The sequence below is a fragment of the Struthio camelus genome, chromosome 3 (assembly GCF_040807025.1).
Source record: "Struthio camelus isolate bStrCam1 chromosome 3, bStrCam1.hap1, whole genome shotgun sequence".
NCBI lineage: Eukaryota > Metazoa > Chordata > Aves > Struthioniformes > Struthionidae > Struthio > Struthio camelus.
The window spans coordinates 1,376,901-1,400,226 of NC_090944.1; the positions used below are offsets into that span (position 1 = coordinate 1,376,901).

The 23,326-nt window shown below is 42.0% G+C and overlaps 1 protein-coding gene across 24 annotated transcripts in view; it reads right to left on the minus strand.

Annotated features, from left to right (window-relative positions):
- DTNB (dystrobrevin beta) overlaps positions 1 to 23,326 on the minus strand; it is a 224,464-nt gene that overhangs the window by 89,038 nt on the left and 112,100 nt on the right. For 19 of the 24 annotated variants that reach the window (XR_011139936.1, XR_011139935.1, XM_068936645.1 and 16 more), the window contains 2 exons: positions 19,702 to 19,779; positions 878 to 967 (listed from right to left, as the gene is read on the minus strand). Coding sequence is in view for 22 of the 24 variants with exons in the window: in XM_068936645.1 (XP_068792746.1) it covers positions 878 to 967; positions 19,702 to 19,779 (168 nt within the window). In the remaining 2 variants the exon portion in view is untranslated. The remainder of the gene's footprint in view (positions 1 to 877; positions 968 to 19,701; positions 19,780 to 23,326) is intronic. The other 5 variants (XM_068936647.1, XM_068936639.1, XM_068936636.1 and 2 more) reach the window with 1 other exon arrangement.

The window sequence follows — 23,326 nt, forward strand, 5'->3', positions numbered from 1 at the left end:
CAATGCCTTTATGTATACCCCTCAGATCTCTAAATCTCCTTTTCCTTTCCAGCACAGCTCTGACTTTGTGAGGGCATAATTTAATTAGGCCTAAAAGTGGAATATGGAAAACCTGCAGGTGAGGTCCTGCGATGCAACGGGAGAGCTGTGTCTTGGGGCTTTAGGGTGAAATTTTTCCACATAGTCATAGACATGAAATACTAACGTGCACAAAAGCATAAGGACTAAAGCTGAGAAAGAAGAAACAAATTCTCCAAAGCATTAGTATTCTTTAGAAAGGCACAGAAAGAAACCGTTATTATGCAGGTCAGGTCTGTGGGACTGAAAGAGCTTGCTTGTTTAGCCTAGGTAAACAAAGATTGTAACAGGATGAGATATCTGTCCATGAATATGCATCTGGGGTGGAGAGGTATAAGCAATAAGGAGAAAGAAGAGCAATTAGAGTTACAGGACAATGCTGACATAAGAACTAATGGGAATGAGCCAGTCATGAAAAAAATTTAAGGTGGAAATTGGACAGATTCCTATTGGTGGAATACGATTCCCGAATGGTCATGGAGAGAAAAATTATCTAAGTCGATCTGGAACTATACGTTAATCAGTTTACGTAAGTGATTCTGTAACACAGTGAAAGCAATAGGGCTGGAACAGACACAAATAACCCAAGTGATCCCTTCCTATCTGACGTACCCATGTGCCTATTTGGCGTGTATGCATATACATATTTGTGTATTGTCGGAAGATTTTAGACGATACTAAATATATTTCCCTCTCTTTGCCTACTGAGGCCAAATACCTTTGATTGGAGTGTTACTCCCCAGAGGAAACAGCGTTATCGGGCCCATCCCTGCTCCAGAAATACTTTCCTAACACTAACCGTGTACCACTCTGTAGCCGGTTCACATAGGCTGCTATCAGTGCATGCTCATCAGCTAATCGACTGGCAGTATCCAGGTTGTACTGTAACCTAGTAACAATGAAGGTAAAAGAGAGCAAACAAAACATAACATAAATACAAAGCAAATAATTAATGAATGTTAATGAAACAAACAGTTAAAAATTAAAACAAACAGACGAATAATTAAAAGTGTAAATATGTTTCAGTAAATCACATGGAAAGGATATCTTCTGCAGTTAAAGATTAAACCATAAATTAGAAAAACATTTGGGTACCCCAATATGCAATGAATACAGCTGAGGAGCTTCCTTAAGCCTGCTGTTAGGTTCAGTTTGGGAAGGCTGCGTCACCCGAAAGCAACAGGATCAAAAGCATCAGGCAGTCTTTGACTGCAGCAGTGACATTTCTGCCAGGATCCCCTGTCTTTAGGGAGCCCCTTTTGGAGCGCAGCATGACGCAGAATCAAACGCGCCGTGGCCGTGGTGATTTTCTGCAGTCTCCAGGCTGAACAGAGCTTACCTCGCCTTGCTCCTGCTGCCAAACCGCTCCGAAAGCAACCCAAACCACCCCGCGTTCCAGCTTTATTACTGCCTATCTCTGAAGTCGGAACTGAAAGCGCTCAGTCTCTCCTGTTTCTCTAAAAAACAGGTCCACCAAACAAAAACGTAAGGAAGGCGACACAAAATTAACAAATTAGTGGTTGGTATCAATACAGCTACCTTCTAACAGGGATGCATTAAATGACATATATGGTGTTTTTGTTTTGAGGACCCATAAATATAAAGCTGCTATGATTCTGAAATTTTTTATGAACACGGAGACCGAGTGCAAGAAATATTTGTCAGAAATAATGCCATATAAATAAGAAACTATTTGCCTATATGGTCCAATTAATACATGTTGCTTTCTACCATGCTTATGACAGCAGCATCTCAGAAACCCTGAGAGAATGCAGCAACATTATTCTCTCTTTTTTGATCCCAGGAGTTGCACATAAAGGCAGCTACATTTTGCTCTCAAACCCAAAAAAGAGATACCCGTTCTGCTATGTCAGACTTCCTCCACATCCATGTGACGTCCGTTCATAGACTCCAAAATGCTGTTCCAGCACGGCGAATGGTGCACGTGTGGGAAAAGCACCACTCCGTACTGGGAGATAAAAAGTCCTATGCGGATATGAGACCAGACTGTTTCCTAAGAACGCTTCGTGAACACGTATCATCGCTATTATTTTAACATAATACGCATTTCTTCCTAAAATACAAATGTACAAGAAATCCCATTTTTCATTTCTATACCAGGTGTTCAAGCCGCTCTTTCAATCTTTAAGCTGCAGTTAATTCCTTCTCCGCACATGTCCAGGAAGTATTTGTTTGGGAAGCCTGTTAAAACATGGCATCTATTGCTTTTAGCATCAATATACTGATGCTATGAAAACAGAATTCACTTTTTTCAGACATACAAACTCTTTTCTTCTCTGTTATGTGCAGCAGCATGTCAGAGAAGTCTGCCAGAAGCCAGAATAAGACCTTATAATAAAGGAGCAAAAGGGAACTACCCACATCAACCCCTGCGGGCAAAAAACAACCTTCGTAATAATGGGTTTGTAATCAGAAAGAGACTTAACATTAACCACTGCACAGAAGAACTTTTACGCAATCTGTACTCTCTGAAGCCAGACTACTGGCAAGTACTGAAAAGCTTTAGTTTAGATACGCATTATACCAGGCACATGGCTGCAACCACAACAGTTAAGACTCCCAGACCCTTTTCATTATAACTCATTGCACATGTTCCTGTGTGTGTGGGGGGGAACTAGCAGAAATGACTATGTTTTTAACTTGAAGTGAATATAGCTTTAATGATGATTAGCATTCCTGGCACTGGAAGAAAAAAAAAGAGTTAGTTTAACATGAGTCTGAACACTGTTCCTAGAAAGTATCTGGTTTGTCACACACATTTCTGACCGCAGGTAAGCGCGCCCAGTGATATTCCACAGCCTCCTCCTGAACATCTGTTCAGCAACATCCAGACCTCAGAAAATCACAAAATGCGGAATTAAGGTACATGTTGACAGCTTCCTCCCTGCCTCCTCCCAAGGTGGCAACAAGAGAGTAGGAATTACCTGCAGGCACTGTGGCTGCTTTACTTTGTTAGGTCCAGCTACGCGGAATAATGGAAGGAGTAAAGAGACAGCTCATCACACTTCTGATTACAGGAGATCTGGAGAAAGAAGGTCACCAGGGAGGAGGAATTCATCTCTGTGTTTGGCAGGTTGTGTCAACTACAGAGATTTTCTTGTCGAGGAGAATATCTACGTGTAGTGGGCAAGAGAAAGTGCAAGGCTTACTGGCATCCTGTGGGCTGCATGAAGGTATTGTAAAAATTTTGCAGGAGTACATGTTGCTTTCACAGAGCAGAAGAAGTATTTGAATATAAAGCAAGCGTAAGTAATCCTGCTCTGCAGAAGTCACACAAGCACAAGTTATGTGGTTCAAAAAAAGGAGAAAGCATGAAATGCTTATTCATAGCCCTAGTACTTTACTGGCTGAATGGTGTGCTCTATTTGCAAAAGGCAGACTGCATTTGTCCCCTTAAAACAGAGTCATCAAGGTGATGGCTGAGGGCCAGTACTACCAGCCACGCTTAAACTGTGCTCTGCTGACATATACCCTTAATTCTTTTTTCCAGGGGCTCACCTTTTACTGAATTCAACTTCTTTGGGAAAGCTTGAGACAACAGTGGAGAAGCTTAATTCTTTGTAAACTTTGTCAATACCTTACCTATTGCATGTTTGCATAGCAACTAGTGTTCATTAGAAGGAGCTGTAGCGTGTTGATTTACAGCTCAGCAGGAGCATGGACAGCAAAAAGCAGAAGCAAGGTGTGACAGCACTACTGCGAGCACTGGGAAAGAAATCACAAACATAGTATGTATACTTACATCTTAAGAATTTATTTCATGTTGGCCACATCCAAGGCACAAATGGTATGCCCCTTTCCCCCCGTCCCACCTAGCAGCGCTCCTTGTCGCACGTAACCAAACCTGCAGCTTCACTCACCTCCTCTTGCTGTCCTGCAAAGCAACTGGCACTTCCCTAGCATCCCGGCACAGAAGCTGTATCAGGAGAAGCTGTATCCGGCTGCACCGCTGGCAGCCTGGAGCGGGGAGCTGCTCCCGGGTCCCCCTCGCCGCCCCAGGCACCCTTCCTCGCCTCCGCCTCCTGCCCACCAGCCTCCTTCCCTCTTCTGCCCCATCCAGGCCCTTTATGCCTCTTAATTCTGTATTGACGTGATTTCAGAAATTTCTATAACTCTTAACCTCTACATTTCTGGCTTTCCGAGGTCTAAGTTTAGTCACCCTCTGCATCTCAGAAGGCCGTTCTAAGGCCATTTTGGAGGAAAAACTTCTTCGCTGTGAGGGTGACAGAGCACTGGAACAGGTTGCCCAGAGAGGTGGTGGAGTCTCCTTCCCTGGAGAGATTCAAAACCCGCCTGGACGCCATCCTGGGCAATATGCTCTAGGTGACCCTGTTTGAGCAGGCAGGTTGGACTAGATGATCTCCAGAGGTCCCTTCCAACCTCAACCACCCTGTGAGTCCGTGATTCTGTGAGACCTTTGATCAACCAGCATTGCATTAAAAAAGTTGTGAGGCGCGTAACGTCTTCGGTTCACAAAAAAGCACTTGAATGCCTCTACGCATCACGGCCCGCCTCCACCTTTCTTCACTACCTGAGGCTCCTTCCCCAGCGCTGTCTCGACAGACCCCCCGCTCCATCGCCGGGCCGGGGCCGCCTTCGTCGCCAGCCCCGCAGCTGAAACCCCCGGGTGCTCTCCGAATCCCAGGTGTCGGTTAGCGGAAGCCGCCTTCTCTAGCCTTGGCAAACGCAGCTTTGCCCCTCTCTCCTCCGTTCGGTTTCTCGGCGAATCCCTCACATGCCAAAAGGCAGCTTTGCAGTAGTCCAAATGAATCGTGAATTTGGACAGAATTGGCCAAACACTTTCGAATAAAACGGCAAAAGCTTGGGAAATACAAAAATCACTCCTTTGGACGTTGATGGAGCGTTTTTTGTTTTTTAGGCACCAGTAATAAAGCTAGGGACATGAAAAGACCGCTTTACCAAACGGGTGACCGCAGTGCCGGGACTGCCCGGGCCTCGGCACCCTGCTTGCGCCCGGGACGCGCGCCCGCGGGCGCCCGCCGGAGGCTCCCGGCTCTCTGCCGCCCAGGGGGACGTGAAGCCTTGCTTCCCGAGGAGGCTGCTCATACTGCTTGTGCGCGCCTGTTGGGTCTCCTATTGAAGCTACTTTATTATTTTTTACCTAAAACACTTAGGTGCTCTTTAGGTTACAGAATGGAGCTAAAAGTCCTGGAGTCCGAATGGCTCCGTAGCTTTTTAATTTACTAGAAGTCGCAAAAGAAAGGTCCTCCGGAGGTTTGCAGCCCGCCCTTCTCCTCAAAGGCAGGATATCGAGCAGATTTGACAGCAGATGTTTGCCTCTAACCGTTCTTAAAAGCAGCGTACCCGGGTATGAAACCTATCTGCCGAACTGAACAACCCCTTAGACCTTTCAGCTTCTACCACTTACCCGAAACCTCCGTTGCTGAGAATTAAACGCGGTGCCTGCCTCCTCTCCTCCCCTCGCCAGGTGGGCACCGAGAGCAGCTGCGCATCGCCCTCCCGCCGGGCACGAGCACCGCCGGAAGGGCTCTGCCAAACGCCCGCTCCGGCCCCCCTGGGGCAGGTGACACCGCCAACGCTGGCAGTCGCTCCCGGCTTTGCAATTTTGTCTACAGCTTTCTCAGCCTATGGTGTTCAAAGGTCGACACAGGCCTTCAAGTGACCGGTCACTACTACTCAAGAGACAACCGAATGACTGTCTCGGGTGTCCTAGATGCGGCACTCCTTTCACTACGAACCTCAGCTTCTTCTTTTTTGCAGCAACTTCGACGATTCGCGTTCAGCTTCTAATCCACCGTAATTCCCCAGACACTTTTCAGCGATAGGCTTGTCGAGTCAGTCATTCTCTGCTTCTTATTGATGCATTTTATTTTATAACTGTCCCCTGAAGCTGTCTTTATTCATTTCTCTTACTGATCATTGGAACTGGAAGCTTGCCCGCTGAAGAATAATGTCGAGTATACACAGTTTGTGCGTACGTGTTCTCTATTTCATCATCCAAGCAGTCAAGAAATAAACTGAGTAACACGGAGCTTGGGAACAGACCTCTGTGGGATCCTACCTGGCATGTCCTCACTGTTTGGTAGGAAAATATTGATATTTTCTTTCTTTGACTGCAAATTTCCAGCTGGCATTGCACCCACATAACAGCAGTCTCAGCTAGTCCACGCTTACCTAGTTTATTTATGAAAATATCATATGGGACAGTGTGAAAAGCTTTATGAGTCAATACATTTCTAATTACCCCTTCCCCCTTCTTCACGGGGCCACCTACCCATTCAGAACCATCCGATTTTCATTCTTGACACAATTTGCTCTTGACATGGATGCCACCTCTTTTCATTCCCCAGCCCTTTATTGTGCTTGCAGAATGACTGCTTACTAACGTACTGAGCAATCTCAAGATGTTCCTTCTACTCTCAGACACTTAGTTCAGCAAAAATACTTCTTTATGCAGTCTGAGAGCAAGGAAGCAGCTTGCTCCTGTCTTCCCCTGATACAGTGCCAAGCCCTCTCCTTTCGCCTTTTTTCTTTTTATAATTAAAACATATTTTGATCAGTTTCCTTGACTGTACAGAAAATAGGTCCAGAGCCACCTGTGCTTGTACAACTGCGGGGACGGCCTGCTGTGGCAGGACACGTGCGTGGCCAAGGGACAGGAACTCGCACGGGTTGTTCTGCCGCTGACGCACGCGCAGCTTTGCCTGTGCCTCTCTGAGAACTCCTTAAAACCTTGAAGTTCGGGAAAGATCATTGTTGAAAAAAAACTCCTTTAAGAATGTAACTTCTTATTTACCTTATGCTTTCATTGTTAGACGAGACCTACATTTTCCAGGAGAATTTTTAGACATCTCCCTGTAAAGCGATAGAACTATGCCTGCCCCTTGGGCTTAGCTGTAAAAGCAGTGAAACACAATAGTGAGGTTTTTGTTTTGTTCTGCTTTCTTTTTTAATGAATACATGCCTGATAGCAGCAACTTGATTACACTACCAACATAGAATCTTCTAGTTTTCAGGAGATGACATCAAGGACAAAATATCACCTCTTCCTCCAAAACTAGCAACCTGCTGTAACTCTTCAAAGTAGCATTAAAATGGAATTTCATAGTATGTTTCCCATATTTTTCATATAACAATAATCAAAATGGCCTACAATATGCCTGCAAAGCTATAGTCAAAAAAGACAGCAAGAAATAACGTTAACTATGTATGCTCCCACTGAGGGAACAAGGGAAGCAATATTAAGTGGCAAGAGAAAAACGAGGTCAGAGGAATCTGCATAAAGCAGCTTGCCTCTGCAGGACACTCCCTCTTGTCCTATTTTTCAATTGTGATGTTTGAACGTTTTGGCCCGGGTTGCTTAGTCATGCCTGCAAGATAACCGGAGCGGGAAGAAACAACTGCAACTCCGTAAGAATAGCATTTCAAAAGGCAGTTGGCTCCTACCCAATACAGGCAGAGAAGAGACAAATATTGACTGATTGGAGAAAACGGCCAAAGAACCACCTCTGCTTTCAGATTATGTAAAAAACGTGTAACCCTTTCTATGGCTGATTATTCCTCTAAGCCATCGAGGGTTTGACATCTGAGGTGTCGCTTGTCCAATGTCATGCAAGTAACACTCGGCTCTGCAGCCTTATAAGCAACTTCATAAATTATTAAGGTATTGGTGCTTTTCATGTCTCAAATGAATTTCTATTCAGAAAATCTAAAAGGAAAGCCAAGTCAAATAGACAATCTATTTTAAAATGCTGAATTTCAAAGCAAGAAATCCCTCAAAATTTCTAATATGATCGCTCACAACTTTGCAAATCATTACAAAATTGCACACTGTTGCTCTGACTATTGAATAAGGAAAGGTTTCTATTTGAAAGAACTGCCAGGACATAATCTTGAGGGATCTCTTGTTTTCTGCCCCATTGCTTCCCCTCATGATTTATTTAAATAGATGTTAAAGTCAAAAAGGATAATTACCGCCACTCATCTGACTTGCTGCACAATACAGGCTATGAAATTTAGCACAGCAATTTCTGAATCGACGCCTTACTTCTGCCTGACCTACGGCATACCATTCAGAGAGAAATATAATCGGCCTCGCAGATTTAAGGTTTTAGGGAAGCCATCACGTTCCTTGGTAACTATAAACAACCTTTTAGTCTCTCATGCTGACCTGTGCCTCCAACCTTCATATGCAGGAAAGAGGATGGGACAAACACCTAAGATAAAAATCACACACGACACAGGGAAAGGTGACACAATCCAACATCAGCAGCGTGCAGATCATTAAAGCAGAGAACACAGGGACAAACCATTATCTTGTAACACGTCGATCTACAGCTGGTACAGGACAGGGAGCAATGACAGACAGCTAGTAAAGGACGGCGAAGTGGCTACAGGTGCATAGCACTGACAAAAGCTGTTTGAATATGTATGCTGCTATTAACATCTTTAAAAGAAAATCAAAGTTGTACAGTGCTCAGGGAAGAGAGGGTTCAGTAAGACTATTCTAAATGGAATATGTCCGTCTAAAGAGTGCTTTGAATGAGGAGAGCAAACGTGTCTGGTCCACACATCAGGAAAATTATACCAGACAAGTGGAACTGCAAAAAGGGAAGAGTCGAATGAAAATAAAAGTATCAGTATGAACACTGAGACGAAATGGGCTGACGAATCTCAGAGCACACAATCATCAGGAAGCTAGAAAAAAAAGTATAAGCAAAACGGCGTGAAAAAGAATTGAAGAAGAAATGAAGGATTTGAACGTGATGAGAAAGGTGACAGAGCAAATCCGAGTCCCCAGCGCAACGCTCCGGATCTGCTCTGCCTGCGGGGTGCTCCTCGGGGCAGCCCTGCAACCCTTCCCTCTCTTCTCCTGGCACTATGCTCTGCTGGACCTACTAGTCCTGTGATACAGCAGTTAGACTGCAATAACGTTATCAGGAAATCCATCATTAGCTGGAGGGAGGAAGAACTGGAATGAATGAGAAGTATCACTTCAATGGCAGCATACACGATAAATACTTGAGAAAGGAAGAAGCTATAGAAAAGGTTAAAGGTAGCTGGTGTGCAAAGCGGTATAAAGGTAGACCAAAGCTTCCACAACAGAAACAGGTTAGAAGATACCATTAAAGCAGCATTCAGGATTAAGCAGCTATCTTGCCCTAAGGCCCTGTGTCTCAGTGCCACGAGGCGCTCACTGACTGCCAGATCGAGCCTTGAGAGCACAGCATCGGAAACCCCTTTGGAGTGCTGCATCAGCCCCGCACCGTCTGCATGCCACCAGCAAGAGAGAGAAAAATCTTTCATATCTTTCAGGCTCTCCTTTATATTTTATTCACATGCTCTCTCCTTGGTGTTGAATCTTAAATTATAGTCACCTAAGAGTACGGAATAAATCTCCCTGACTGTCCCCCTTGCTGATGCATCATCTTCCTCATAACCCACATGCCACAGATTCACAACCGTGCCCAAAGAATTTTAAACCACAGGTTAAAAATAAATACTGACAGGCATCTAGATGTTAGTTAAAGTAGTAAAAACAAGTATTTAAACATAAGATTCTTTGTTTGAAATTGTTAGCCTGATACATTCATTATTCTGACTCTTGTCCTCATCTTTCCTTACTCTTTGCTATCCCTTTCTCTTGCATCTTGTTGTGAAGTACTGTCGAATCTTCACTGAGCAGAGTTACACATGGACTAGGATCTCCCTTATCTCTAGAGATAAAAAGATATTTTTATCTCTTTCCTAGAAAAAGTCTATTTTGGTATTATGTAGGTGTATGTAAGGCACTGTCCCACTGGAACATCAACGACCTTCGTTTACGGTTGCATCTCTACACTGTGCTTCCCAGCGCACTGGCTTCCATAACAGCTTCCCTAGTACTTCTTCAGAGCCAAGCTGCTACTGTACTTCTGCGTGGTTGTTCACAACCTTCTCAGTGCCTTCGCAAGCTGGGAGGGGGGTGTAGCAGCACCCAAGGGTCAGATGCGGTAGAGGGGTAACGAGCCAGGAAGACTGGAGGGTATTGGCCGGACTCCACCTGCTCAGATGCCGCAGCATCACAATTTTCCCAGTTCGCGAAACAAGACCGACCACTTAAATTTTCTCTGTTTCAGTTCAGACTCTGCAGTGAGGTGGCTACACTGCTTCCAGAGTTAATAAACCCCTCCGCACCACACCTGGCTCGGTTCAGAGCAGATGAAGCAACTCAGAATCCATGGCATAGTTAATCTGTAATGTGGATAGAAATCACTTATCATTTAGTGCTGACTACTGACTGTAAACTTTTCGTGGCTGAAATTATGGGCCTAGGGTCTATGGCTAAAATGCATCTAGGATCTCTAAATGTCATAAGATTCTAAGAAATAAAACATAAGAAAATGAATGTACCACACCTGTGTCACAGACAATTGGTAGAATTGACAATAACAGTAGTTTCAGTCACTTTCAGGTGGAATTGGTGACTGGACAGCTAGAAGGAAATGTCAGAGAGATAAATGCGGACATGGGAACAAAGGAGTAAAAAGGCACACTTGGAAATTGTCAGAAGATAAATTAAGCTAGCCAAGCAAATAAAAGTTATTCTTGGTTAGACAGCTAAAAACCCAAGGGACAGCATTAATGACAGAGGTAAGACATATATCAATGCAGAGCTGATGGTGGTGGAAAGTTTCCGGCGGTCTGATCAAACAGCTGGAAACTACCTAGTCATGCCTACCTTTGCAAACCCACAGAAGGACAGAAGTCAAGGGGATAATCAATGGTACCGGAGGCAGCAAAGTTAAATAAGGACAAACAAAAATAAAAGCAGAAAGAGTATGAGGGACTACCAAGAGCAGATAATCAGTGGCTTTAGGAACTCTTTATGAATTGTAGAAGGGAGTAGAAGACTGAAAAAGATCCAAATTAGAGTTAGTGGAAAGAAAACCTCTTTGGAAAAAAGAGGTTTTTTGAATATGGTACACGCAGACGACACCATACCCCTTCAACTTTAGTGCTGAAGTGGCAAATGATTTTCTTTTTAGACTGCAAAAACATGATTCATCTGATCAAAGGCAGATGCCTATAGTCTCCAGGCTCCTTGGCTGCACAAATCAGAAAAATGAATATAACATTTTGTTGTATGAAAGGTAGCAAATACAGTGACTGCTTTTATAGGCTAGGTTAAAGGACTTCTATTTCAAATGCCCTTCTCAGTCTGAGGGAGAAACTTTTGCCTCCCTGAACATGCATTACTCTAGGCTTCTTAATATGAGCTAGGTGCCTGGACTCCCATAATGGTCAATGGGAAAGAAGCAGGCACTGTTAAGAGTGTTCTTCTCATCTTAAACTGGACATCTAAATCAGATCTGTTGTATCACACTCCAGAAGTGTTTATTTGGTCCCATGAACTAGGTAGGGCGCCTACTGTGACGTGTTCAGGAGGAAATGTCTCCACCGTAGACAACCAAACAGTTGAGATGATACCCACTCTTACACATTGATAGAGTCTACAGTGGCAATGTACATGCATAAAAGCCTTTTAGGAAGCGATAAAGGATGTTCCTTTCCTCCTTTCACATACTATATATATGTACAAGAAAAAATTACAATGCATTTAATTTCCAACACAGATCTGCAATGTAAAAGAAGTCGTACAGCCTACAGACTGACCATGGCTGCTGAGCAAACAAATGATGCAGTAGGCTGTTTAAAGAGAATCACAAATGTCATTAACCTAGCTGAGGACTGGTGGTCTTGGGGAACAGAATGACCAAAAAAAGGACAGTGCACATTGCTCACAACAGAAAGAAAAAATCTACTCCTGAAGTCATTTTAAACAAATTAGCTAAAACAAATAATATATTTAACAGGCTTGATCTAGTCCTGCAGAAGAGACATAACCATTTCCCTTTACTTAGAAAGGCTTCTTGGCTGTAGAAATCAGAGAAATACTGTGTTTTGTTGTATCATAGGTAGCAAATATAAGGACAGTTTGTATAGGCAGGATTGCATTAAAATTTTCCCTTTCTGAATGTCTCAATAAATGCAAGGAACATTTGTCTCCCACATCTGACACAACTCTATCAAATGCAAACATCCCTGTTGAATCAGTGGGTTTTTCTTAATCTGAAAACTTACATTTCAAAAGATGAAAAATATCAAAATTGAAGTGTTAAGTACTGAGATGTAAAAAAATTCCAAAGCTAAGACTGACCATAGCTATGAAGTCAAAATTTCCTGCTTACTAGAAAAAACTTTCTCTAATCTCATTCTGCTTACAGCATTTTACAGACTACAGAAAGCTCCTTGCCTCTTGCAAAACATAGTTACAGAAATCCTGGCGTCTGAAGAGTTCATTGCCACTCTGGATACTTTCCTACTGAACGTAGAGGATGAGGAGATTGGAAGTGATAAAGATTCCTCTGAAGCTGACTGTGCATTGACTGAATAGCAGCATTTGATGATGACATTGTTGTTGTGTTTGTTTTTCAGTTTTTAGTTTATAAAAGAAGTGAGCTCAGGCATTAAAAAACCTGTCATTCAGCTCAGTCTTATTCCCAACAAAACAGCTGTCAAATAGAGGTTTTTTTCGTATTTTTAACAGAAGGAAATAACAAATGGGAAGTTTCCTTTTCTGCTCTGCTGCAGAACAGCAGTGCTCACTGCACTTTGGAGGAGTTGAAAGGCTTTGTGCAAACTCCGCAGCACAGCTAGCCTCCTTCCTTTCTTCTGGCGTTGCTTGCACAAAGCAATGGATGCAACCATCACAAGAATGTGGCATAACAACAAATAAAACACTAAAACATATTAGCCCGTCTTCACCAATGAGACATCAGATTGGGGATGCAACAGAGATTGCCTACTCTTATCTCCAGGAGCCAAATCAGCATCTCAGTTTCACAGGGGGAGAGCTGCCAGGTACAAGCTAGAAAAGAGCCTCTCCTACAGCAAGAAGGGTAGCTTTCAGCCTCTCTTCCATGGATGATAACATCCTAGTTGCATATAGACTGTCTTTACTCTTTTTGCGTTGGTATAAGAGCAAACTGGTCAGCGCAGAGAAGCCTTGTGTGCTCTGAGCTCTTCACTAGATCTCATTGTAGGGGAGTCAGTGGTCAAAGTAGAAGGCTTATTTGCCTCCTAGAGAGACCCAGACTTTCCATGTATACATCTATGGCAAATGGAATAAAACTGGAATGAGATAGGTTTTCACAAATAGTTTAGTACAAGTCACAGTTGTGGCTAAATCCCTTCTCTTATTAAAAATATTACTTGGAAGCATAGGAAAAAGATTTTTTTAAACTGTATACCCTAATCAATATGGACTTCCACTGAGAGACTATGTTCTATCTACAGGAAGCCCCATAAACAGTAACTTTCTTGCTGAAGTAGTTTTCTTTTTCTAATAAAATCATGCACAGGTATTCATTTATTATTCCTTCCAACTTTGCCCTCAGATAAATTGATCCAGATTTGCCCCATCTTTGGGGGAAAGAAAGCAAAGAAAAACAAAAAACCCTCCTCTTGGGTAAGTCTACTGTTGACAAGCTGGAATATATTAGCTAGAAGGATGAAAGCTTGATGAAGGTATAAACAGTTGCACAATCCTCTTCAGAATGGAAACATTTAGGCAAGCTAACACCATTTGTTCCTATTATGATATCACGATTACAGAAGTCAGATATCTTTCTAATAAGTGCAATTGTGCTTTGCTGATGCTTTCAGTTTTTCAGCACTGAGCACATTCTAAGACAGGTTGAGGCTTATCCTTCCTAGTTTTGGGATGACTTTTGTGTCCACAACCAGGTAAATGCATAACTTCTGACATGTAAACTGTAATTTATTCAAGGTACATAAAATACAGTCAATTTTAGGAACTAATTCTGTCTTCAAAAAAGAAGTCAAGCCACTGAAATGGCTTGATGAAGAGTTTGATCAGCTTCAGTGCATTGAAAGACAGATGAGAACTGCATTCAGTTCTCACCAAGAAATCTCGGTGACCCTGCAATCTTTATTTCACGCTGCCAAGACTTGACTAGGAAACTGAGGCCTATAATTTTAGGGAGTGATGGTCTTTTACATCGTGGATTAACCTAGAGCAATGGTAACTGCAGTAAATCTCGGGGAAAACATTTTAATCAGACATATGTGAACTGACAAAATAGAAACATAAGAAAATTTCAAAGGGGAAAAAAGTCCTCTCTCTTGCCTTAACTCACTCTTTTGCTAACTCCTGACACCTGTTCATTTTCCACGTTTAAAGAAAAGGGGGATACAAAGACAACACAGACAAGTGCTTCCATAACCCTGACAAACCAGATGATCTATGAATCAGTAATGCTTTAATATATTCAGTGGTTCAATCAATGTATTAAACAAGTCTCAAAATATTTGGGAATACTATACAGTATACGGATGGGCATATACTCATTTAAGCAGCAGCAAATACTGAGTCATTCTGAAGCTGAGGCAAACGCCAAGTATTTTAGTTTTCAAGCTTACTACTAAATCCACAGATTCTGTAAGCATCTAATCTGACCGGCTATATACAGAGGTTATATAGTTAGTGGATCTGCAAATGCCCTTCTATGCAAGGCTAAAAAGCCCCCTGCTACTGGATGCATTTCCATATATAAATATTTGTAATCCAGTGATCAAATCACATCTCTATCTTCCTTAATACACTGAAGAGATAATGCTCCTTTAGCATCACATTTCCAGCTTTCAGACATTTCTATAGCCCTCTTAAATAATTTTGCAGTATTTCCATATCCTTTTTGAAATATGTGTACTTGACTTGAGCTAAAGTTTTAGCAGTAGCAAGTAAAACCTGGCAAGCAGCATTTCTGTAGTATGTGTGGACACAGGGCCGGATTAAGATAATCTGTGCTACTTTAGATGTCCTTTTCAGTGGAAATAATTCAGTGATGCTAGCAGGCAAGCCTTGCAGAGATGGAATCAGTTTGGATCATACAACTGCTATAATCTGAAATGGCCTTAGCTGATCATTTCTTGTAAATCCTCAGCTGAATAAACAGAGGAGTTCTGAGGAAGATCTGCACTTCCCCTTATGATGTGATTAAAACCAAACAAACCTTGACTAGACGTGGACAGGTGTATGTAGCCACCACAACTAGATATTTTGCAAAGAACAAAGGTACTAAGCAGAGTCTGAATGACAATACCTTTTAAAAGATGTGATTGGGTCCCACTGCGAGCCTCAGGTACATCCCCATGGGCTTGTTGAGTGGTTATGTAGAAGTGTGTGTTCTGCGAGCTGAGAGCCTGAAGAGCTGGAATGATGGAGGCAAACATTACTACCTGAACCTGAGGCAGCGTGCGCATTCCCCCCAGGTCCAGGAAAAGATAAATACCCCATTCCTTCTTTGGAACAAGCAAGTATAGAGAGAAGAAGCCTCTTTCCATGATCTCTTGTAGAATCTCCTAGATGAAGTAACCTTTTATAACAGATTTCTGAAAGTGGGACCCTTGAAGAGGGATGAGCCAGGACTTTGGCAAGAGGCAGGCGTTCAAATGGGTATGGTGATCACAGATGATGACATGTGCCGTGTATTTGCTGGCCGTGAGTTCTCATGGTACCTGACAGAAGCTGATGTTTGAAATCAAGATTACTTCTGGCTTTCTAAAGATTGGTTCTGGACTGTGCCAGTGGCGTTTCACACTCCTGCGAACGTCTTGCCTCACAGAAAAGGCAAGCTGTGGACAAAAGATGAAAATAACAATCATTTCATGGAATCATGAGGTAGTTCCTTTGATGTTTATTCCAGCTTCTTCTTTTAGCCTTTGCTGGGGATGGTATCTGCGCCATAGAGGTCTTCATCTCAAATTACCTCAGTGTAGCCCTTCAGTCACTGAGGGAAAGGTGTATTTATCTGTCTGAGTGCTGAAAAGTTCCGCCCTTACATAGGAAGTCAGCTATAGATACTCGTACTTTTTTCAAAACACACTAGATGCTTGCAATAAACCGGTATGTTATATGGTAGTGATCTGGCCAAGGATCTGCCACAATGGCTCTAGTCACCCATAGCGTAACATCCAGCCTTCTTGATGGTTTCACTCAGCTCTCTTCTATGGAGGTATGGGGCTTGAGTTAGCAAATGATACCGACTCTCATGAGAAATTTTTTAAATAAGTCTTTGTAGTTCACAATTTCAGGGTGTATAGAGGCAGATGAACAAGACATATGTCCAAACAGGTCTGACTTCTTAAGGTCTTTATTTCTGAAGTATCTTTGGTCCACCTGATCGTGCCTTGGACAATGGACAGCAAAAGAGACCTTGCTTCTTTATGAATAAAAAATGTTCTAACCTAAAGAGCCCTGCTGCTGATCCTAGCATGTCCTTATAAGTCAAAATATTAATCTTGGTAGTACTGAATTACAAGAACTGTTCAACAGTTTTCCTCAATCACAGTAATTTTTATATGCAGTATTTCTGGGATTCTTCGGACCAAATCCATATTGATCCACATTCATGCCCAGAGATCCATATCCATGCCATCAGAGAAGACAAAAGATTCCTTTAGTTGTGTGCTTTTGCAATTGTCTCGGCTCATGAGAGGTATGAGCATCCTTGCTATTTACTCAAACAGAAGAATATAGGACTAGAACACCAAAGTAGGCTCAGATTTGACTATTAGGTGCAGTTCTGGTCATCTCATACCAACAAGAAATGCTGAAAGAAAGGGGTACTGAGAAAGACAAGAGATGTGATCTGAGTTACAGATTATCTTCTGTACAGGGAAAGATTAAGTAGACTAAGACTGGGGGGGGTTGGACTAGACGATCTCCAGAGGTCCCTTCCAACCTCAACCATTCTGTGATTCTGTGAAGACTCGCAAGCTAGAAACAGGTGGGATAAACATATACAATCTTCAGTAGCACAAAGAAGGTGAACAGGTGAATTTTAAAACAAAAAAGACAGGGTTTTCTTACACATCTAATAACTGAATTGTAGAACTCACTACTGTTGAATGTTGTGGCTGCTGGAATTATGAATCAGTGGCTCCTATATATACTGCAACTCAGGAAGTGAACTAATGATTGCTGCAAGATGAGAAGTACACCAAGAGCAAAACTGCTCTGTGAATGACTTACTGCTTATAATCTTATCTAGACGTCTTGCTACTTGTTATCACGCAGAACAGGGTGCAGTAGGCTAGATGAACCTTGATCAGTATAAGCACGGAATTCTTGTATCTTTAAAAATCCTGCCAATGTAGAAGTCTTGCCATAAATAATATTCTTTGTAAGTTAATTAAGCTGAAACAAAGCTGTTGATCTAGATGCTATTCCACTATTCCTCAGCATAGCAGTGTATTGTAAGGTCTATATGGCCATCAAAAAAAGTTGAACGGCCAGGCTGTGGCAGCTAGCCATTTTCTAGTCTTGATATGGTATTAGTGCTTGATATGGTATTTTCCTAGCTTTTCATATTGAGTTCTCCTTCCCAAATTAAGGGGATAGGTAGGCTGGACCCTACCCACAGAAGAATAGAAGCATAGCTGCAGATGATGATGTGAAAGACATATCCTGAATGAGTTTCTGTATGCTGAAAGGAAAAAAAGTGTTTCCTTAATTAAAGCGTACCTTAGGATCAAGACTGGTACTTGGCAATAAAGCTGATATGGGTTTCATCTTCTCATTTGCTCTTTTAGCAATAAAATATTTGATCACACATGTTTGAACTGAAGTGGCAACTGGAGAACTTCTCTGTGGAGGATTGCTTCACTTCCTCCATCAGAGATGACCCTGCAGAATATTCAGTGCAAGGCTTGCACTTCACGTGAGTCTGTCTCCTGCTATTTTGCAAGAAACACGGAGATACTTGCCATGGACAATCTTGACTCAAGGTTGACCCTGTCCTCTTCCAGATCAGATCTGACTTTCATACAAAACGCACTAAACATAATTTAAGAAGGAAAGAAATCTCAGAATGGAAGGAAGCAGCAGAATAAATGGTTACTGGACTACATTATTCCATGAGACAAAAAGACAGCTGCTATGCCCACTGACCAGCACAGAAACTAATCACATGCTGGGAAGAGGTGAGACTGGTGACTTAGAACATGACGAGATGAGAGCGGTATCAAAAAGGTCTCCCTACCAGACAGGCGAGATAGTTTTGACAACTGTGGAATTAGATGCTTTTAAAATGTGAACTGTCTAGTTTGGATTAAAAAACATGGGAGATTTTAGTTAAATTAAGAAGCAGAAAATAAGAGACAACTGGCTGGTTGGTCACTACCCCAGTTAACCGTTGTTGTCCATGAGTCATTATACCATTATACCATTATACCATTTCTCTAAGATCTTTTATGAAAGAGGACGAAGAGGTGCAGGAGAACCTCACAGACACTGCTACTCAGGAAATATTTCAAGTCTGTGAGCACAGACGATACGCACACCTAAAGCAGGACCTTCTCTGCTACACAGCTGAAGAAGACAAGTGTGTTTGCACTACAATGAGCAGACTCTGACCCCTAATAAATGCTAAAAGCTGGACTCAATGCCATAGTAAATTCAGTGAATGAGAAATCGTCATGGGTCATGCTGCTGTAAGGACTGCCTACATGAATTCTCTGTAAAGCACAGACTTGGGGAAATGTCCACTCTCTCAGTCTCTTCGCTCCTAATTCAGCAAAAGGCGTATTTGAAGTAATACAGTGTACTGCATAACGTGTACAGTTTGTAGACACTATGTTGAATAATTTATAGACAAGTTTTGAAATAATTTTAACATAGCCAGTTCAAAAATATGTACACAACTGACTTGTTTTGTCTTGGAAAGTAGAAGGAAAGTATTTGGATCTTTGCATAGTATTGTCTGAAGGACTGCTGCTGCAAATGAGGGATTGTGCTTGTTTCTTTAATACACCTTGTCAATAAAATATAAGAAAATCTTTTTAAGTTCTGTTTCTCATCCCCTGCAGGGAACTCTAATTAACATACAGCTTTGGACAAGTAAAGTCTCCAGTGAACCACCTTCTTATTTTCCCTAGCATATTGTAACAAGACAGAAAAATGCAAATACATGATTCAACTAGTTTTTGGTATGCTGACCTACGTACATCTATACCATAATTTACATATATAAAAGCAAGTACATGGAAATCCAAATTCAAACCAAATTTAAAATGCATCCAATAGACATGGGCAACTCGAAAGGACTTAGGCAGCTAAACTCTGCTCAAAGTGGAAAACAGGCATCAACAAAGGCAATGAAGCACACTCATCACCTGAAATATCTAAAGTAGAAACAGAATTACTACTGAAGGCTTTGTGAGCAGAGGAGCCTATGATACAACAAGACCAGCCTTTCTCAGAACAGCTTTGGAAGTAATGCTCTATTAAAAAAGAACAACGAAAATCTCTTTAACATTATTTAGATATTTCTTCAATCACACTTATGTAATAAAGCATATTCCAGTAAATCATTCTTCAGAGACAACAAAAAGAAGCACTGCAAACAATTCCTTTTTTTATGAGTCCTACATATGTACTTTGAAGTGAAAGTGGAATCTGAAAAATATTAGAAGACTCTTAGTGATACAAAATCCATACTCTGTTTTTTCTAGTTTTTACAGAAACAAGCAATGAATATTGCAAGGTACACATACCTTTTTGTTGGTGTAGGTGCTCCAGAGGACATGTGGGTCACCATGGTGTCGTTCATGTTAGTCAGAGGTCGAGGAGGACTAAAAGAGAAATGTTTATTCCAGTTAGTGATTTAAAAAAAAAAAAAAAAGGAAACATCACCAATAATAGGGAAAAGGACATCACTGTTCTCTATAACAGCATTAGGTCAAAGAGCAACAGAAGAAAATGCTTTGCACAACAATTTTTACAGAGCTTGGTCTACTGTACTCAAATTACTTTTCAGAATTCAAATGTTACATGAAAACGAAGATAAATCAACGTTTATGAATACATAACTGACCTTTGGTATTGTTCAATAATTCAAATAAATGTAGAAAGCATTCAAATTAGGGGAATTATTTTATCTGTTGTAAGAAGTAATCATATATACAGTGATCACATATGCTATCTGTTTGGTTTTTATTTTTTAATAAGCTAATTTAAAGTTAGTTGGAAGATTCAAATTGACAGAGCCTAGAGTTCTTTAATACCCTCAAAGAAAAAAACATGGAATGACGCTTCTGTTATTTGCATTTTTAAAACCCTGAAAGTTTTCCAAATGCTACGACGTTGTGGGCCACCCATGCTCTGTGAGCATGTGTGTCTGCTAGGGAGTGGGAGGAAGTGAGCAACCCGTACTCTGGCCATCGCCCTGACAGCTCTCCCCAGGAATTCAAGTCACTAAGAGAGAAGGACTACAAGAGGAGCTATTATCACAGAATCAGTATTTGCCTACATTTTCCTCTAGTGACATCCAAATACAGCTACCATCCTTTAGAACAAGATTTTCAAAAATGCAGAGTTGTATGTGCACAGATAAAAGCTCGTTTTCCACATTAGACAAAATATGACTTGCACAAGACCACAATGGAGAAAACCATCACATGATTTTCTGCATATCTTTTTGGAAAAATCAGCCCTAAAATCTTTACTGTTTTGTATTTGCCATCATCTTATCGTTCACTTATAGTTAGGTTTACCGTAGATATTAAGTCTTGCAAACTTTTCTACAGTACAATAGTGAAGAAAAATACATTTGATCTAGTAGAGGTTATGCAGTTTTTGGCTGCATTGACATTCCTAGTGTCAGCTGCAAAGAGCCTGCTTCTGTTTTGGACATGCAAATGTTAGGGATTGGCTTAAGACTCATTAGCTTATTCAATAGTTCATTCAATAATTAGCTCATTCAATAGTTTTCAGCACCCACTAATCTAGAGAATCAAACACAACTACAAAAAAATCACCCAGATATCAAACATATAAAACCACAAAGAACATTTTGTGTATATCTTGTAGTATTTTTTTTTTCATTTAGGATTTGAGTGCAAAAGTATTGGCGTGCTCAATCCTCGCTCAGAACAGGCTTGTCCACAAATAATTGTGCTGTCTGTTTCAATATTCCTGTTGTTCTAAATATAATGTTATACCAAGAAATGATTTGGTCATATGATATTTACTGAATGTGCTAGTTGGAAAGGGAACTTATTACTGTACAAAAAAGCAGAAATGCAATTATAACACACGGGAAATCTTATTAACCTGACAGAAGCGATACATTGTAGATCACTTGGAAGCTTAATTTTGTTAGTATATAGTCTATTAACAACAGTTCAATAACAGTGCTTTCTCTCTGCCCCTTTATCTCCCTGTTTACTTCTTCTTGACTGAATTTCAAGAATACTCTGTCCACATCTAAAATGCAAAGCTTTCCTTCTTTCCCAAAGATTTTATCAACTTTGCATTCTCCTGCATACTATAAAACTGCAGCTGAAAGAAAAAAACCTAAAACAACAAGAAGGTTTTTCAATCAAAACTATGTATTTTTCAGCAACAAATATTGCTTCACAATTTCTTTGTGCATTAGTAGTGAAGCAAGCTGTTTTTCACTTTGGACTGGAAAAATAGTTTCCCTAAACACTGTGCTTTTAAATACAATAAATACTACTTCATTATTAATAATAATTGTAGAGTAAGTGAAATTAATCATGTGGTATTACATTTAAGTGGAAGGTATAAACCAAGCACAGAGCAAATCGTTTCAGAGACACCAAAAATCAGATTCCAATGTGCTACCAGCCTTTAATGAACATATAGTGTGTATATGAAACAGAATCACACAATCAAGAACATTTGAGGTTGGAAGAAACCTCTGGAGATCATCTAATCCAACCACCCTGCTCAGAGCAAGATCAACTAGAGAAGGTTGCCCAGGACCCTGTCCAGTTGGATTTTGAATATCTCCAGGGAAGGAGACTCCACAACCTCTCTGGGCAACCTGGGCCAGTGCTCAGTCACCCTCACGACAAACAGGTTTTTACCTCGTGTTCACAGAGACCTTGCTGTGTTTCACGTTGCACCCATTGCCTCTTGTCCTATCGCTGGGCACCACTGAAAAGAGTCTGGCTGGCCCCATCCTCTTGACACCCTCCCTTCAGATACTTGTAGACATTGAGGAGATCCTCCCTCAACCTTCTCTTCTCCAGGCTAAACAGGCCCAGCTCTCTCAGCCTTTCTTCATAGGAGAGATGCTCCAGTCCCTGGACCATCTCTGTGGCCCTCTGCTGGACTCTCTCCAGCAGCTCTATATCTCTTATGCTGGGGAGCCCAGCACTGGACCCAGCACTCTAGCTGTGGCCTCACCAGGGCTGAGTGGAGGGGAAGGATCACCTCCCTTGACCCACTAGCAGTGCTCTGTCTAACGCAGCCCAGGATATCGTTGGCCTTCTTGGCCACAAGGGCACATTGCTGGCTTATGGTCAACTTGGTGTCCACCAGGACCTTCTTGGCAAAGCTGCTTTCCAGCTGGTCGCCCCTGAGCCTGTATTGGTGCATGGGGTCATTTTTCCCCAGGTGCAGGACTCTGCACTTCCCTTTACTGAACTTCATGAGGTTCCTCTCTGCCCATCTCTTCCGCCTGTCAAGGTCCCTCTGCATGGCAGCACAGCCCTCTGGTGTATCAACCACTCCTCCCAGTTTTATATCATCAGCAAACTTGCTGAGGGCACACCTGGTCCCATCATCCTGGTCATTAATGAAGATTTTAAACAGTCCTGGCCCCAGCATCAACCCCTGGGGGACACCGCTAGTGACTGGCTTCCAGCTGGACTTGGTGCCACTGATCACAACCCTCTAAGCTCTGCCATTCAGCCAGTTCTCAATCCACCTCACTGTCTCCTCGTCTAGCCTGTACTTCACTGGCTTGTCTATGAGGATGTTATGGGAGACAGTGTCAAAAGCCTTGCTAAAGTCAAGATAAACAGCATTGACCACTCTCCTCTCATCTACTCATCTCTTTGTAGAAGGCTATCACATTGGTTAAGCACAATTTCCCCTTTGTAAATCTGTGCTGACTACTCCTGATCACCCTCTTGTCCTTCATGTGTCTGAAAATGGCTTCCAGGATTACTTGCTCCATCACCTTCCCATGGATCAAGGTGAGGCTGCCTGGCCTGTAGTTACCCAGATCTTCCTTGCCCTTCTTGAAGACAGGGGTGACATGTGCTTTCTTCCCGGCCTCAGGAACCTCTCCCGATCACCATGACCTTTCATAGATAATTGACAGTTGCACTGCAATGACATTGGCCAGCTCCCTTAGCCCTTGTGGAT